This window comes from Mustelus asterias, unplaced genomic scaffold (genome assembly GCF_964213995.1).
Source record: "Mustelus asterias unplaced genomic scaffold, sMusAst1.hap1.1 HAP1_SCAFFOLD_1318, whole genome shotgun sequence".
NCBI classification, from domain to species: Eukaryota; Metazoa; Chordata; class Chondrichthyes; order Carcharhiniformes; family Triakidae; genus Mustelus; species Mustelus asterias.
In genome coordinates this window covers 12,235-29,498 of record NW_027591263.1, presented here as the reverse complement: position 1 = coordinate 29,498, position 17,264 = coordinate 12,235, and the positions used below count along the sequence as shown (strand labels likewise).

Genomic DNA, 17,264 nt, shown 5'->3' with positions numbered 1-17,264 from the left:
TCACGATCCCGGACGAGCCCCCAATTGTTAGCGCGAGTGAACAGATACCACACCACTCGCACCCAGAGCCAAGATTGATAGCAGCACAGTTTATTATAGTGTTTTACGTCGACGGAGGTACAATCAGGACACAGACAAGACAGTCCCGAAAAGTACTCTGCTTGCCTGCCAAAACGGAGTACAGTTATAGTAACGATCTGTTTTGATATGTAAATGGTTTGTGAGTGGTTTCCTGATATAATCATCCTGTTTCAATAGGTTTGTGGGTGTGGAGTTTGATGTGTAAATGGTTTTCTTTTATAGTTATCCCGTTAATGGGTTTTCTGGTCTAGAGTTTTAATATGTAAAGTTTGGTTTAAGAGTGTGATAATTGCTTTATGTCTCTGAATTCCTTTGGACAATGGGTGTTTGATGGGATGTCAGGAAGTTTTCCAGGTCTCATGGTATTTTCTGAATAGCATATTGATGCGAGTTCCTGAGTCTTTGTCAACCTGGTTTCTGTGTTTAAAAGATGCCTGCTTGCCTTACTCACACCTTTCTGGCTGAATGCTGTCCTGTTTTGCTTCATTTATCGAGTTATAGTTTAAGAAATATTCTAATCCTAATACCCACAAAATTTATGCCCGCCTACAAAACTATGGCATCATGTCATATTGTACTTAATATGGGGTTTTTATTATTGCAGTGGTGATTGCTCACTGATGAGATCTTAAAGGTTGTGTGCTTAAACATGAATGCTTTTGTTCGGTTTTAACTATATACAGTTCCAAATATGGTCTTGCATGGAGCTATTCCATGCAGGCTTGCTGCTTACCGAGTTCAGTTCTAGACTGTTCTCTGACCATGTGACTACATTCATTACTCTGTGGGTGGCGCCCTCCTTTGGGGTCTTTCGTGTCCTTCCTCTGGGTGTGCGCATGTGCTCTGGGTATGTGTCTGGGTTGATACAGGCTTCTGTGTCTGGGGACTTGCATGCATGGATGTGGGCGTGCATGGATGCATGCGCAGGTGCGCATCTGGGTGAGTGCGTGCGTGCACATGTCCAGGTGAGTGTATGCTTGCGCATGTGTCTGGGCCCACGCAGGTGTCTAGGGGAGTGCGTATCTCTGGGTGTGCATGCCTGTGAGTGTGCGCGCGCATCTGGGTGCGAGTCCGCGCTGTGAACCCACTCCCCATGTACAGTCCCACTCCCAGTATACAGTACATTCCGTCTGCCCACTTCCCGTGTACAGTCTGCATTGTGTACACTCCCGTGTACAGTGTATTTTTATGTATACTGAGAATCTAGAACTGGTCCACAGATCCAGTGATCAAATTTTAGTTTTCTAATGTACACAACATACATGTATGTGTCTGGGTACACATGTCTGGACAAGTGTGTGCGTGAGTCAGGGGTGCATGTGTGTGTGTGTGTGTGGGGCGGGGGGGGGCAATGATAATTGTTATATCTGACAGTGTTGTGGTTTTGGTGAGATATACAAGGTTCCTGTCGAAGAGATGGAGAATGTTGGGCAGGTTTGACCAGATCACTTTATTAACAGCAGAGGCATTAATGCAATGAATATACAAACAGCTGCACCCAGCTTCAATCCTCAGCTCACAACTCCAAGTGGGAATGTTTTGGAAATCCCAATTAAATACTCACATTAATCAGTACAAAATCCCACAACAAGAGCATTCTCCACACTGCTGACTTAAACAGGTACAGATGGGAGAAATTAGATAACAATATTTCAATCCCTTTACAATCACGAGTTTGAGTCCACTCGCCGTGTACAGTCCGCGCTGTGTACCCACTCGCCGTGTACAGTCCGCGCTGTGTACCCACTCGCCGTGTACAGTCCGCGCTGTGTACCCACTCGCCGTGTACAGTCCGCGCTGTGTACCCACTCCCCCTGTAGTGTATTTTTATGTACATGGAGAATCTAGAATTTGTCCACAAATCCAGTGGTCTAATTTTAGTTTTTTGATGTACACAACATACAGCAATACTCCTGATGCAGAATGACTAAACTGCACCCCTGTGCATTACTTGCCGAGAATGGAGGCCTGCTCTGTACAACAGTCAGGGTGAACAGTTTAGGAGATAGCTTAACGGCACTTTTGTCCTGGTGGGAGGGATAGGTATAACTTGTGCACTGTCACACTGCCCATTAGCACATACAGAGCACGTGCAGAGGGAGGACAGGGTTGGTTGCGGAGGTCGGGGCGGGTGCAGAGGACAATGGGCGGGCATGTGTTATTTAGGGAGACTAGCTATTGGATGCGCCATCCCATCAGAATAAATAAATAGTACTGATGAGTTGGGTGGGTCTCAGATCTCTCCATCATCTCAGCAGCTTTTCTCTATTTGGGATGTGCGTGTGGTCTCCTTTCCTTTCTGTTGGGGTTTCTGACCCTTTGGATTGTGTTAATCAGACTAAAGTCTTTCCCCAGCTCCATGCTCTCGTCCACACTCTCCATTTTGTGTGCGTCAGTTATCTGACGTGACCTGCCTGGCCTCAAGAAGTGAACTTGTGTGGAAGGAGATGGGCACTGCACTGGGCACGGGGGCTCTTTACATGTCTTAGTTTTAGCGGCTGCTGGGGTGTGGCGTGAGTGGGTCTTTGCCAAGGCTCCTTTTCCCAGCGTCAGTTCCTTAGGGCGGAATAAGGGCGGATCCTTGGCCCAGGTCTTGGACTGACTGGCACCTTTCAGCTGTGAGTTGGAGCGATGCTGCTTTACGCTGGGATTATGCGAGAAGGTTTGATATGTGTAGGGGTGACAGGCACCATTGCAGTAAGGGTATTGCAACTGGCAGTGGCTACAGATACTGGCTGCATTACACACTGCCTTCCTGCCCCTCGCTGGATTTCTGGCAGAGTGACAGCTCCGGGGGGCAGTGTTGGAGCGCAGACGGGTGGACTTACTCCTCTCCGTCTCCTCTGTCCTCAGCTGCAGCCACTCGAGTTCGAGCAGCCGCTGCACAAAGCTCTCCAAAAGCCCTAAAGGTTGGGTGATAAGAGGACTCCTCATGTTGTTAACCAGCAGAGACAGCTCCCGCAGGTGCCAGCTGGCATAGGGCTCTGGCAGGACATCTGGATAGCTGAAGTCAATGCAGTTCAAAGGCTGCATCAATGCCAACTCCATCGGGGCTATCACTTCAGCTCGGAGCTTCAGATCCGGTGGGTCGCAGGGTGTTGAGATGACGGGAATTCTCTCGGAATCAGAGAGATCACTCGCACTGTCCTCATCGCTGTCGGTTAATGCTGGCAATCGGTCGCCTTTCCAAAACAGTGTGTGTGTTGTCGGATAGCAGGCAGATTGCTGGCAGGAGGGGCTGGTGTTTTCTACCTGATGTCTAGTGGGTTTCTCCAGCACTGTGCAGCCCAGGGACATAATCCGTGCCACCGGTCTTTGGTTTGAAGGAGAGTCTCTGATAGCCAAAGATAACTTGAACAGTTTACTCTGGGAGGCTGGTAATTTCGATGGCTCTTTCCAATTTGATGCTGACTTTGTGTTCCTGTGAGAAAAAAAACCCAATTAAGTTATTGCGGGGCGGGGGGGGGGGGGGGGGGGGGGGGGGGGGGCCGGTGCCCTCGTGCACAGATACCGGGGAAGCCGGCCCCTTCATGTGCGGACGCGTGCATGCACCACGGAACCTGGCTCCTTCGCGCGCAGGCACATATGCACTGGGGAACCCCTCCCCTCTGCCTGTAACGCCACTCATTTACCATGGCTTATCCATCTAACCTAACGCACCGGGGAACCCGGATCTCAGTTTTCTGCAGCTGGCAGCATTTCTTGCGCATGTGATCATTTAGGACCACATTTAGTGTCCATGACTTCCCACATATTACAAGAAACGCATTTCACATAATCAAGTATAGCACGTCAGTTCATGTTCACACAGACACGCTCGCTACATGCAAAACCCAAATGTAAACCATGAGCAGGTCAAAAGCCAGTTGTCGTACAGGCAATGAGAAGGCAGACAGATACGTTTCTCTTATTTTTCTTTCCAGGGCCCAACCCCATGCAAATTAAACAGGTTTGGTGGAGTTCCGAGGATTACAGGGGGTTTGTACAAAGTTAATTACCTCAGATGACTCTCAGGTGAATGGCCACTCATCTCCTTCCTTTGTGTAGAACTGTTAGGTCGGAGGACAAAGCTGCCCTTCCTGACTGGACTTAACAATGTCCTGATAACCTACAAAACAGGAGTCACAACATTTTCAACATTCAACAATCAGGATTCCATTTGAAAAGTAACAGCATGGCAATCAGTGATGGCAGATTCTGCCAATTTCTAACTGGTGTGAAAATGATGCAGATAATAAAACAAATATTGATATTCGAACCATTGAGGGAATGAGGTGGTTCTCTTTGGACAATATTCCAAACAGAATGGATTCTCAGCTTTTCACCACATTTATTCACAAGATGGATGAAGGAATAGAGGACCAAATTATCCATCTTGACTGATGACATGTGGCCTAATTGACAGTGTAGATGGGATCAGAATATCGCAAGATGATGTTGATAGATTAAGTGGACAAAACTGTGGCAGTGGAAATTCCATGTCATAGAATCCTTAAAGTGTTGGAGGCCATTCAGTCCATTGAGTCTGCATCAGCTCTCTGACCTCAGCTTTCTCCCCTACACTTTCCCTGTAACCCCACATATTTACCATGGCTAATCCATCGAACCTACACATCTTTGGAACTAAGGGGCAATTTAGCATGGCCGATCCACCTAACCAGCACATCTTTGGAGTGTGGGAGGAAACTGGAGCACCCGGAGGGGGGGGGGGGGGGGGGGGGGGGCAGGGTGCTAACTACTGTGCCTGTCTCTTCACCTCACACACTCACCCTGTCTGTATTGCCTTGTCACCTTACACATCCACACTGCCTGTACTATCTCATCATCTTACATACCCACACTGCCTGTACTGAGTGAGGAACAAAGAGCCTGTACACTCTCGTTCTCCCAGACACATGCTGCCTGTACTCTCTTTCTCCCGTACACATACTGCTTGTACTCTCTCCCACACATAGCCTGTAGGTTCTTCACTTTGGGATATGGGCTAGCTGGCGAGACCAGCATTTAATGCCCATCCCTAATTGCCCTCGAGAAAGTGGTGGTGAGTTGCCTTCTTGAATTGCTGCAGTCCCAGAGGTATAGGTACATCCACAGTGCTGTGAGGAGGCCATCTCCAGGATTTTTGTCCCAGCGACTGCAAAGGAACGGCGATATATTTCCAAGTCAGGATGGTGTCTGGCTTGGAGGGTAACCTCCAAGTAGAGGTGCTCCCAGGTATCTGCTGCTGTTGTCATTCTAGATGATATCAATATTGGGTTTGGGAGGTGCTGCCTAAGGAGCCTTGGTGAGTTGCTGCAGTGCACCTTGTGCATGGTACTCACAGCTGCCATTGTGTGTCGGTGGTGGAGGGATCGAATGTTTGTGGAAGGGGTAACAATCGTGCGGCTGCTTTATTCTGGATGGTGTTGAGCTTCTTGAGTGTTATTGGAGCTGCAATCATATAGGCAAGTTGGGAGTTTTCCATTACACTCCTGACTTATAGATGGTGGACAGGCTTTGGGGAGTCAGGTGAGTTACTCGCTGCAGTATTTAATTGGTCCAGTTTAGTCTCTGGCCAATGGTAACCCCAAGAGGTTGATAGTGGGGGGATTCTGCAATGGTAATCCCAATCAAAGCAAGTTGACAATACACTGCCTATATTTCCCCCACTCCTCCTGTGCTGTATTTTTGTTTCGGAGATGAACCAAGGTTAGATCAAAGGCATGTAACAGATAGGAGCAGGAATAGCCCAGATGCCACATTGAGCCTGTCTCAATACAATCACACCTAATCTTCCTAACCCACTGCTCCCCTCAGTTCCTGGAGACCAAATATTTGCATATCCTGGATTTACACTTGCTGTGTAAAAATGTTCTCTCTCATACCCTTTATAGCTCATAGCTCCTTGTAAGTGGAGTCACAGGTGGACAGAGTGGTGAAGGTGGCATTCGACATGCTTGGTTTCATTGGTCAGAACGTTGAATACAGGAGTTGGAACGTCTTGTTGAAGTTGTACAAGACATTGGTAAGGCCACACTTGGAATACTGTGTGCAATTCTGGTCACCCTATTATAGAAAGGATATTATTAAACTAGAAAGAGTGCAGGAAAGATTTACTAGGATGCTACCGGGACTTGATGGATTGAGTTATAAGGAGAGGCTGGATAGACTGGGACTTTTTTCTCTGGAGCATAGGAGGCTGAGGGGTGATCTTATAGAGGTCTATAAAATAATGAGGGGTACAGGTCAGCTAGATAGTCAATATCTTTTCCCAAAGGTAGGGGAGTCTAAAACTAGAGGGCATAGGTTTAAAGTGAGAGGGGAGAGAAAAACAGAAGTATCCAGAGGGGCAATTTTTTCACACACAGGGTGGTGAGTGTCTGGAACAAGCTGCCAGAGGTAGTAGTAGAGGTGGGTACAATTTTGTCTTTTAAAAAGTATTTAGATAGTTATATGGGTACGATGGGTATAGAGGGATATGGGCCAAATGCGGGCAATTGGGACTAGCTTAGGGGTTTTTTTTTTAAAAAAGGCGACATGGACAAGTTGAGCTGAAGGGCCTGTTTCCATGTTGTAAACCTCTATGACTCTAACCTCTATGACCTCACCCCTTGAATCGCTTACCAAAAGCTTTTAACCTGTGTCCCCGAGCCCTTGTACCATTAGAAAATGGAAACAGCTCTTCTTTGTCAATTCTACCTCAAGCCATCTATTAAGTGTCCAATACTTACTGCAAAGAGAACAGTCCAGTGGCTACTAATGGTCCGACTGTGATAATATTCTAGTAACAGAACGACAGGGGTGCTGCAGGAAATGAGAACAACTGACCTTACTTGAATTCCTGTCCTTGTGACCCAAAGAAAGGTTCTTTAGTTTGGTCGCACACTCTCTGTGAGGAACCTGCCAAGAGAGAGGAGCTGTTAGTTTTACAACAATTAAATAAGATTGTTCCACGCCATTTGTACTGTCTCTCCATCCCTCACACTCTCACTGTCTGTACTGTCCCTTTTCTCATTGCCTGTACTGTCCCTTCTTTCACACCCACATTGCCTGTACTGTCCCCCCATCTCTCTCACCCACACCGCCAGTACTGTCCCTTCTTTCACACTCACACTCTCTGTACTGTCCCTCCCTCCTCTCTCACCCAAACTGCCTGCATTGTCCCTCCATCCCTCACTCAGTGCCTGTACTGTTCTCCATCTCCTATCCACACTGCCTGTACTGTCCCTTCTTTCACACCCACACTGCCTGTACTGTTCCTCCTTTTCTCTCACCCACATTGCCTCTATTGTCCCTCCATCTCTCTCACCCACACTGCCTGTACTGTCCCTTCTTTCACACCCACAGTGCCTGCACTATTCTCCATCTCTCCTATCCACACTGCCTGTACTGTCCCTTCTTTCACATCCACACTGCCTGTACTGTTCCTCCATCCCTCACATTCACACTTCCTGCATTGTCCCTCCATCTCTCACCCACACTGCCTGTACTGTTCTCCATCTCTCCTATCCACACTGCCTGTACTGTCCCTCCTTTCACACCACATTGCCTACACTGTCCCTCCATCTCTCTCTCACATACTGCCTGTACTGTCCCTTTTCACACACGCACATTGCTTGTACTGTCCCTCCATCCCTCACTCACAGTGCCTGTACTGTTCTCCATCTCCTATCTACACTGCCTGTAATGTCTTCTTTCACACCCACACTGTTTGTGATAGATATAAATGATTTGGAGGAAGATGTAACTGGTCTGATTAGTAAGTTTGCGGACGACACGAAGATTGCTGGAGTTGCGGATAGTGATGAACATTGTCAGAGAATACAGCAGGATATAGATAGGCTGGAACATTGGGCGGAGAAATGGCAGATGGAATTTCATCTAGATAAATGCGAAGTGATGCATTTCGGTAGATCTAATGTAAGGGGGAGCTATACAATAAATGGCAGAACCATCAGGAGTATAAACACACAGAGGAACCTGGCTGTCCAAGTCCACAGATCCTTAAAGGTGGCAGCACAGGTGGAGAGGGTGGTGAAGAAGGCATATGGTATGCTTGCCTTTTTTGGACGGGGCATAGAATATAAAAGTTGGCATATGATGTTGCAGCTGTATAGAACGTTGGTTCGGCTGCATTTGGAATACTGCGTCCAGTTCTGGTTGCCACACTACCAGAAGGACGTGGAGGCTTTGGAGAGAGTACAGAGAAGGTTTACCAGGATGTTGCCTGGTATGGAGGGTCTTGGCTATGAGGAGAGATTGGGTAAACTGGGGTTGTTCTCCCTGGAAAGACGGAGGATGAGGGGCGACCTAATAGAGGTGTATAAAATTATGAAGGGCATAGATAGGGTGAACAGTGGGAAGCTTTTTCCCAGGTCGGAGGTGACGAACACAAAGGGTCACGGGTTCAAGGTGAGGGGGGGCAAGGTTCAACACAGATGTCAGGAGAACGTATTTTACAGAGGGTGGTGGGGGCCTGGAATGCACTGCCAAGCAAGGTGATTGAGGCGGACACGCTGGGATCGTTTAAGACTTATCTAGATAGCCACATGAACAGACTGGGAATAGAGGGATACAAAAGAATGGTCTATTTGAGCACATGAGCGGTGCAGGCTTGGAGGGCCGAAGGGCCTGTTCCTGTGCTGTATTGTTCTTTGTTCTCTGCTTGCACTGTCCCTTCTTTCACACCCACACTGCCTGTACTGTCCCTTCTTTCACACCCACACTGCCTGTACTGTCCCTTCTCTCACACCCACACAGCGTGTACTGTCCCTTCTCTTACACCCACACTGCGTGTACTGTCCCTTCTTTCACACCCACACTGCGTGTACTGTCCCTTCTCTTACAAACACTTGCCTGTACTGTCCCTCCATCCCTCTCACCCACACTGCCTGTATTGTCCGGCCCATCAAGTTTACACTGACTCTCTGAAAGAGCATCTTACTCAACCCCCTCCCTACACCTGTAACCCCATGCATTTACCATTGCTAATCCATCTAACCTACACATCTTTGGACACTAAGGGACAATTTAGCATGGCCAATGCTCCCAACCCGCACATCTTTGGGATGAAAATGGAGCACCTGGAGGAAACCCAGCAGACACAGGGAGAACTTGCAAACTCTACACCGATTCAAGGCTGGAATCGAACCAGGGTCCCTGGCACTATAGGCAGCAGTGCTAACCACAGTGCCACCATGTTGCCCTCCAGAGTGACTATGTAGAGAAATTTGAACTGTTTAGAATGAGAGCTAAGAAGGAATTGTAAAGTTTGAGTTCTATTTTTTGAACCAATTAGAAATCATAGAAATGTTTGAGGAAATAAAGTATTAGACAGGGGACTATCTATGGATGTAGTTTACATCCATAGATAGTCCAAAGATGTGCGGGTTAGGTTGATTATCTATGGATGTAGTTTACATCCATAGATAGTCCAAAGATGTGCGGGTTAGGTTGATTATCTATGGATGTAGTTTACATCCATAGATAGTCCAAAGATGTGCGGGTTAGGTTGATTGGCCAGGTTAAAATTGCCCCTGAGATGCGTAGGTTAGCGGGATTAGCGGGTAAATATGTGGGGGTAGAGCCTGGGTGGGATTGTGGTCGGTGCAGACTCGATGGGCCGAATGGCCTCCTTCTGCACTGTAGGGTTTCTATGATTTCTATGATTTTTATATAAACTTCTAGAAGGCATTCTATAAGGTTCCACATGAGAGACTGTTAACTCAAATAAAACCTTAGGAGATTGGTTATATGGTGGAAACAGAGAGCTGGCATCATGGGGATGCACTGGAAGGAAGGACTATTGGTATCCCACAAAGATCTGTGTTGAGGCCTCAGCTATTCACTATATTTATCGATGATTTAAATAACACAAGTTTGTTCCTGACACTGGAGTTAGGTGATGGAGGAGTATCACTCTACGAGGAGACATGAATGGATGAAGTGAGTGGGTGAAACTGTGGCCGATGGATTTCAGCAGACAAACCTGGGCTCATCCATTCTGAATGTTGCATATTCTTTAAATAGTGAAAAGCTGCCACAGCAGAGAACCAAAGAGGTTGAGGAGTTTGTGAATGCACATTACTAAAATTTAGCAGTCAGTTCAAAATATAGTCAAAATATTAATGGTATATTAATCATTATAATGAGAAGGTGAACATATGTCTAACAAAGCCCTAATTAGACTACATCTAAAGAACTGCGCATTATTCAGGGCATCACATTATAGAAATATATCAGCTTTGGAACAGGGGCGGCACGGTAGCACAGTGGTTAGCACTGCTGCTTCACAGCTCCAGGGTCCCGGGTTCAATTCCCGGCTCGGGTCACTGTCTGTGTGGAGTTTGCACATTCTCCTAGTGTCTGCGTGGGTTTCCTCCGGGTGCTCCGGTTTCCTCCCACAGTCCAAAGATGTGCGGGTTAGGTTGATTGGCCATGCTAAAATTGCCCCTTAGTGTCCTGAGATGTGTAGGTTAGAGGGATTAGCGGGTAAATATGTAGGGATATGGGGGTGGGGGTAGGGCCTGGGTGGGATTGTGGTCAGTGCAGACTCGATGGGCCAAATGGCCTCTTTCTGCACTGTAGGGTTTCTATGATTTCTATGATTTGCAACATAGATTCAACTCTTCTGTTACTTGGACATCAAAAGTTACATCATGAGGAGAGATTACTTAAAGTAGCCTTGTAATTCCTCAGATACAAGGCCATAAGAAATAGGAACAGGAGCAGGCCATTTGGCCCCTCGAGCCTGCTCCGCTAGATGGGACCATGGCTGATCTGATGACATTCCTCATGTCCACTTTCCTGCCCTTTCCCCGTAACCCTTGATTCCCTTACTGATCAAAAAAAATCTATCTCAGCCTTAAATATACGCAGGGGCTCTGCCCCCACAGTCCCCTGTGGCAAAGAGATCCAAAGACTAAACCCCTCAGAGAAAAAATTCCTCCTTATCTCAGTCTTAAATTGAGGCCCCTTTATTCTGGTCCTAGACTCTCCCATGAGGGGAAACATCCTCTTGGCATTTACCCTGTCAATCCCCTTAAGAATTCTTTATGTTTCAATGAGATCACCTCTCATTATTCTAAATTTCAATGAGTAGAGTCCCAACCTGTTTAACCTTTGCTCATCAGACAGTTCCTCCATACTGGGGATCATTCTCATGAACCTTCTCTGAACTGCCTCCAATGAAATTATATATCCCCTTAAATAAGGGGACCTAAACTGCTCTGAGTACTCTTAGATGTGATCTCTCCAGTACCTTGCACAGTTGCAGCAAGTTCCTGCTCTTATACTCCAATCCGCCTGAAATAGGGGCAACATTCCATTAGCCTGCCTGATTACCTGGTACACCTGTGTGCTAGTTTTCTGTGTTTCGTGTACAAATATCTCCAAGTCCCTTTGTGTTGTTGTAGTTTTTCTCCATTTAAATAAAACTTTATTCTTTTGTTCTCCCTTCCAAAATGAAGAACCTCACATTATACTCCTGCATTATACTCCATTTGGCAACTTTTTGCCCACTTACTTAACCTATCAGTATCTCTTTGTAAACTGTTTGTGTCCCTCTCGCAACTTGCCTTTCACACTACTTTTGTGTTGTCAGCAAATTTGACTGCAGTAGATTTGCTTCCCTCCTCCAACTCATTAATATATATTGTAAAAGTTGTGGTCCCAGCATTAACCCCTGTGGAACCCCACTGGTTACAGGTTGCCAACCTGAAAAATAACCCTTTATCCCCACTCACTGTTTCCTGCCCATTAGTCAATTCTCTATCCATGCCAATATACTACCTCAAACACCATGGATTCTCGAACGCCTTGTGGAAGTAGGCTAGTGAAAAAGGTTGGATCTCATGGGATAAAGGGGGAGGTGGCTAGATGGGTGGAGAACTGGCTTGGTCATAGAAGACAGAGGGTGGTAGTGGAAGGGTCTTTTTCCGGCTGGAGGCCTGTGACTAGTGGTGTACCGCAGGGCTCTGTATTGGGACCTCTGCTGTTTGTGATTTATATAAATGATCTGGAAGAAGGAGTAACTGGGGTGATCAGTAAGTTTGCGGACGACACAAAACTGGCAGGACTTGCAGATAGTGAGGAACATTGTCAGAGGCTACAGAAGGATATAGATAGGCTGGAAATTTGGGCAAGGAAATGGCAGATGGAGTTCAATCCTGATAAATGCGAAGTGATACATTTTGGTGGGAATAATGTAGGGAGGAGCTACACGATAAATGGAAGAACCAGAAAGGGTGTAGAGACGCAGAGGGACCTGGGTGTGCAAGTCCACAGATCTTTGAAGGTGACGTCACAGGTGGAGAAGGTGGTGAAGAAGGCATATGGCATGCTTGCCTTTATAGGACGGGGCATAGAGTATAAAAGTTGGGGTCTGATGTTGCAGATGTATAGAACGTTGGTTCGGCCGCATTTGGAATACTGCGTCCAGTTCTGGTCGCCACACTACCAGAAGGACATGGAGGCTTTGGAGAGAGTACAGAGGAGGTTTACCAGGATGTTGCCTGGTATGGAGGGGCTTGGTTATGAGGAGAGATTGGGGAAACTGGGGTTGTTCCCCTTGGAAAGACGGAGGATGAGGGGGAGACTTAATAGAGGTGTATAAAATTATGAAAGGCATAGATAGGGTGAACGGTGGGAAGCTTTTCCCCGGGTCGGTGGTGACGTTCACGAGGGGTCATAGGTTCAAGGTGAAGGGGGGGAGGTTTAACACAGATATCAGAAGGACATATTTTACACAGAGGGTTGTGGGGGCCTGGAATGGGTTGCCAGGCAAGGTGGTGGAGGCGGACACACTGGGAACGTTTAAGACTTATCTAGACAGCTATATGAACGGAGTGGGAATGGAGGGATACAAAAGAGTGGTCTAGTTTGGACCAGGGAGCGGCGCGGGCTAATTGTTCCTTGTTTCTCGTTTCAAGGCTTCATTCTATGATCATCTTGCTGGTGCCAGTACAGAGCGAGACTGCGGATAGTTGGGAACCTGTCTCGGGGGCAGGGAATTCATATGGTGTTCGTGGAAGTGGAAATGAATAGGGTTGGGAAGCATTTTCCGATCAGGGCCAGTGTGATCTCCTGGACTCGTTTCGATCGCCTCAGGGGGTCGGAGAGGAATTTCCCAGATTTTCTTTCCCTATATTGGCCCTGGGGTTTTCACTCTGGGTTTTCGCCTCTCCCTGGAGATCACATGGTCTGGAATGGGGGGGGGGTGGGGGTGAGTTACTCGGTTGTGATGAACAAAGCATCGTAGCTGTGAGGGACAGCTCGGTGGATAGGATATTAGAACATAGAACATAGAACATAGAACATTACAGCGCAGAACAGGCCCTTCGGCCCACGATGTTGCACCGACCAGTTAAAAAAAAACTGTGACCCTCCAACCTAAACCAATTTCTTTTCGTCCATGAACCTATCTACGGATCTCTTAAACGCCCCCAAACTAGGCGCATTTACTACTGATGCTGGCAGGGCATTCCAATCCCTCACCACCCTCTGGGTAAAGAACCTACCCCTGACATCGGTTCTATAACTACCCCCCCTCAATTTAAAGCCATGCCCCCTCGTGCTGGATTTCTCCATCAGAGGAAAAAGGCTATCGCTATCCACCCTATCTAAACCTCTAATCATCTTATATGTTTCAATAAGATCCCCTCTTAGCCGCCGCCTTTCCAGCGAAAACAATCCCAAATCCCTCAGCCTCTCCTCATAGGATCTCCCCTCCATACCAGGCAACATCCTGGTAAACCTCCTCTGCACCCTCTCCAAAGCCTCCACATCCTTCCTGTAATGTGGGGACCAGAACTGCACACAGTACTCCAAGTGCGGCCGCACCAGAGTTGTGTACAGTTGCAACATAACGCTACGACTCCTAAATTCAATCCCCCTACCAATAAACGCCAAGACACCATATGCCTTCTTAACAACCTTATCTACTTGATTCCCAACTTTCAGGGATCTATGCACACATACACCTAGATCCCTCTGCTCCTCCACACTATTCAAAGTCCTCCCGTTAGCCCTATACTCAACACATCTGTTATTCCTACCAAAGTGAATTACCTCACACTTCTCCGCATTAAACTCCATCCGCCACCTCTCGGCCCAACTTTGCAACCTGTCTAAGTCTTCCTGCAAACTACGACACCCTTCCTCACTGTCTACCACACCACCGACTTTGGTGTCATCAGCAAATTTGCTAATCCACCCAACTATACCCTCATCCAGATCATTAATAAATATTACAAACAGCAGTGGCCCCAAAACAGATCCCTGAGGTACACCACTTGTAACCGCACTCCATGATGAATATTTACTATCAACCACCACCCTCTGTTTCCTATCCGCTAGCCAATTCCTGATCCAATTTCCTAGATCACCCCCAATCCCATACATCTGCATTTTCTGCAGAAGCCTACCATGGTGAACCTTATCAAACGCCTTACTAAAATCCATATATACCACGTCCACTGCCTTGCCCCCATCCACCTCCTTGGTCACTTTCTCAAAAAACTCAATAAGGTTAGTAAGGCACGACCTACCTGCCACAAAACCATGCTGACTATCACCTATCAATTCATTACTCTCCAAATAACTATAAATCCTATCCCTTATAATTTTTTTCCAACATCTTGCCGACAAGGTATGTAGATAGGCTGGAAAATTGGGCGGGGATCCTGGATTCAGGATTCAATCCTGGACCGGGGAGCGGCGCGGGCTTGGAGGGCCGAAGGGCCTGTTCCTGTGCTGTATTGTTCTTTGTAGTCCAAATATAATCCAAAGATGTGCAGGTGAGGTGGATTGGCATTGCTAAATTACCCCTTAGTGTCAAAAGTTCAGTGGATTAGCCATAGTAAATGCATGGGGTTGCAGGGTTAGGGTGAAGGGGGGATGCCTGGGTGGGATGCTCCTTTGGAGAGTTGGTGCAGACTTGATGGGCCAAATGGCCTCTTTCTGCACTGTAGAGATTCTATGGTTCTATTTTAACATATCTACTGGTTCCTTTCTATCCATTATAATAAATTATTCAGAAACAATTTTCTTTTCATGAAGTCATGCTGACTCTGCTTGATTAGATTATGATTCCCAAATGTGCTGCTATTATTTCTTTAATAACTGATTCCAACATTTTTCCAACTAAACGACCTATAGTTACCCAACTTTTGGCCTCCTTCCCTTCTTGTATAGGGGTGTCACACTGGCAGTTTTCCAATCCTCCAGAATCCAAGGATTTTTGGAAAATTACAATCAATGCATCTACTATCTCTGCAGCTACTTCCTTTAGGATCCTAGGATACAACCCATCAGGGCCAGGGGAGTTATCTGCCTTTTTTCCCCATCAGTTTGTCCAGTACTATTTCTCCAGTGATGGTCATGGTACTTAATTCCTCCCCCGTATTCTTTAGTATTAATGGGATGTTCAGAGTATCTTCCACTGTAAAGCCTGATGTAAAATATTTGTTTAAATCCTGTGCCATGCCTTTGTTTCCCATAGTTATCTCCCAAGATTCATTTTCTAAGAGGACTATGTTTATTTTAATATAGAAGATTAAGGAATGATTTGATTGCAGTATTAAGGATTCTGAAAGGAGCTGATGGGATAAAGGAGAAAAACTTGTTCTGTTGGTGGGGGGTGTGGTACTCGGAGCATAACACTAACCAGTAATCACCCATTTCCATCAAATGTTTCTGAATTTCTTTCTACAATGGTGCGACTAAGTGTGGAAGATCATATCGCAGAGTAAAAAGGCTCAACTAATACATATACATCCGATTTTTAGCATATCAAGAAATATATAACAAAGAGAGTAAGAAGACACTGTAATATAAACAGTGTAGCGAAATCAAAGGGTAAACGGCCTCCTCCTGTTTCCTGGGAGGAATTTCCAATAGTTTTTTTCCCTAAAATTAGTACATGACATGAACAACAGTCCTGTTCCTGATTCTCACGGTGTTGTAACAACAGACCTATCCCTGATTCTCATGGTGCTGTAAAGACACTCCTGTCTCAGATCCATATCATAGAAATCATAGAAATCATAGAAACCCTACAGTACAGAAAGAGGCCATTCGGCCCATCGAGTCTGCACCGACCACAATCCCACCCAGGCCCCACCCCCATTTCCCTACATATTTTACCTGCTAATCCCTCTAATCTACGCATCCCAGGACACTAAGGGGCAATTTTTTTTTTAGCATGGCCAATCAACCTAACCTGCACATCTTTGGACTGTGGGAGGAAACCGGAGCACCCGGAGGAAACCCACGCAGACACGAGGAGAATGTGCAAACTCCACACAGACAGTGACCCGAGCCGGGATTCGAACCCAGGTCCCTGGAGCTGTGAAGCAGCAGTGCTAGCCACTGTGCTACCGTGCCGCCCATATGGTCTGTAATGACAACAGTGTCCCTGATTCTCATGGTGCTGTAACAACAGTCCTGTCCCTGATTCTCACAGTGCTGTAATGACAAAGATTGAGCTATGACAGATACAGAATCAAACATGAACTCACCTCTTCAGAAAGGGCTTTATCAATCGTGCTGAAACTGCACAACTGTGCATGAGTCTGGTTTCTCCTCACCTTGTTGGGTGAACTATTCTTTTTTTTACAGTTCCTAGGAATCAAGATCAAGTACAGTCAACAGCGGCTAACAGTGATGGAGGGAGGTACAGACAGTTTGTGTGGGTGTGAGGGAAATGGAGAGACAGTACAGGCAGTCAGAGTCAGAGCAATTCAGCATGGAAACAGGCCCTTTGGCCTAACCGGTCCATGTCGCCCATGTTGCCCTCCCAGCTAGTCCCAATTGCCCAGGTTTGGCCCATATCCCTCTAATCCTTTCCCATCCATGTACTTATCCAAATGCTTTTTAAATCTTGATCAATTGGGCCAGTGGGCTGACGAATGGCAGATGGAGTCTAATTTAGACAAATACGCATTTTGGTAGATTGAACCAGGGCAGGACTTACTCAGTTAATGGTAGGGCGTTGGGGAGAACATAGAACATAGAACAGTACAGCACAGAACAGGCCCTTCGGCCCACGATGTTGTGCCGACCTTCATCTGAAACCAAGATCAAGCTATCCCACTCCCTACCATCCTGGTGTGCTCCATGTGCCTATCCAATAACCGCTTAAATGTTCCTAAAGTGTCTGACTCCACTATCACTGCAGGCAGTCCATTCCACACCCCAACCACTCT

General features: G+C 46.7%; 1 protein-coding gene across 1 annotated transcript; it reads right to left on the bottom strand.

Annotated features, from left to right (window-relative positions):
* Nucleotides 1–1,512: 1,512 nt before the first annotated feature.
* LOC144488131 (uncharacterized) lies at nucleotides 1,513–16,697 on the bottom strand. The gene is made up of 4 exons (XM_078206156.1): nucleotides 16,578–16,697; nucleotides 6,889–6,960; nucleotides 4,080–4,189; nucleotides 1,513–3,502 (listed from the first exon to the last, which is right to left on the bottom strand). Exons 3-4 carry the CDS (start codon nucleotides 4,109–4,111, stop codon nucleotides 2,347–2,349), a joined length of 1,188 nt encoding a protein of 395 aa, XP_078062282.1. The 5' UTR covers nucleotides 4,112–4,189; nucleotides 6,889–6,960; nucleotides 16,578–16,697; the 3' UTR covers nucleotides 1,513–2,346.
* Between the last annotated feature and the right edge of the window lie 567 nt (nucleotides 16,698–17,264).

Bases quoted from the DNA above. Each gene is read 5' to 3' on its own strand.
- LOC144488131 (XM_078206156.1), bottom strand. From the start codon at position 4,111: ATGAGTGGCCATTCACCTGAGAGTCATCTGAG. The intron at 3,503-4,079 runs GTAATTAACTTT...TTTTTCTCACAG, and splicing joins TCACCTGAGAGTCATCTGAG to GAACACAAAGTCAGCATCAA.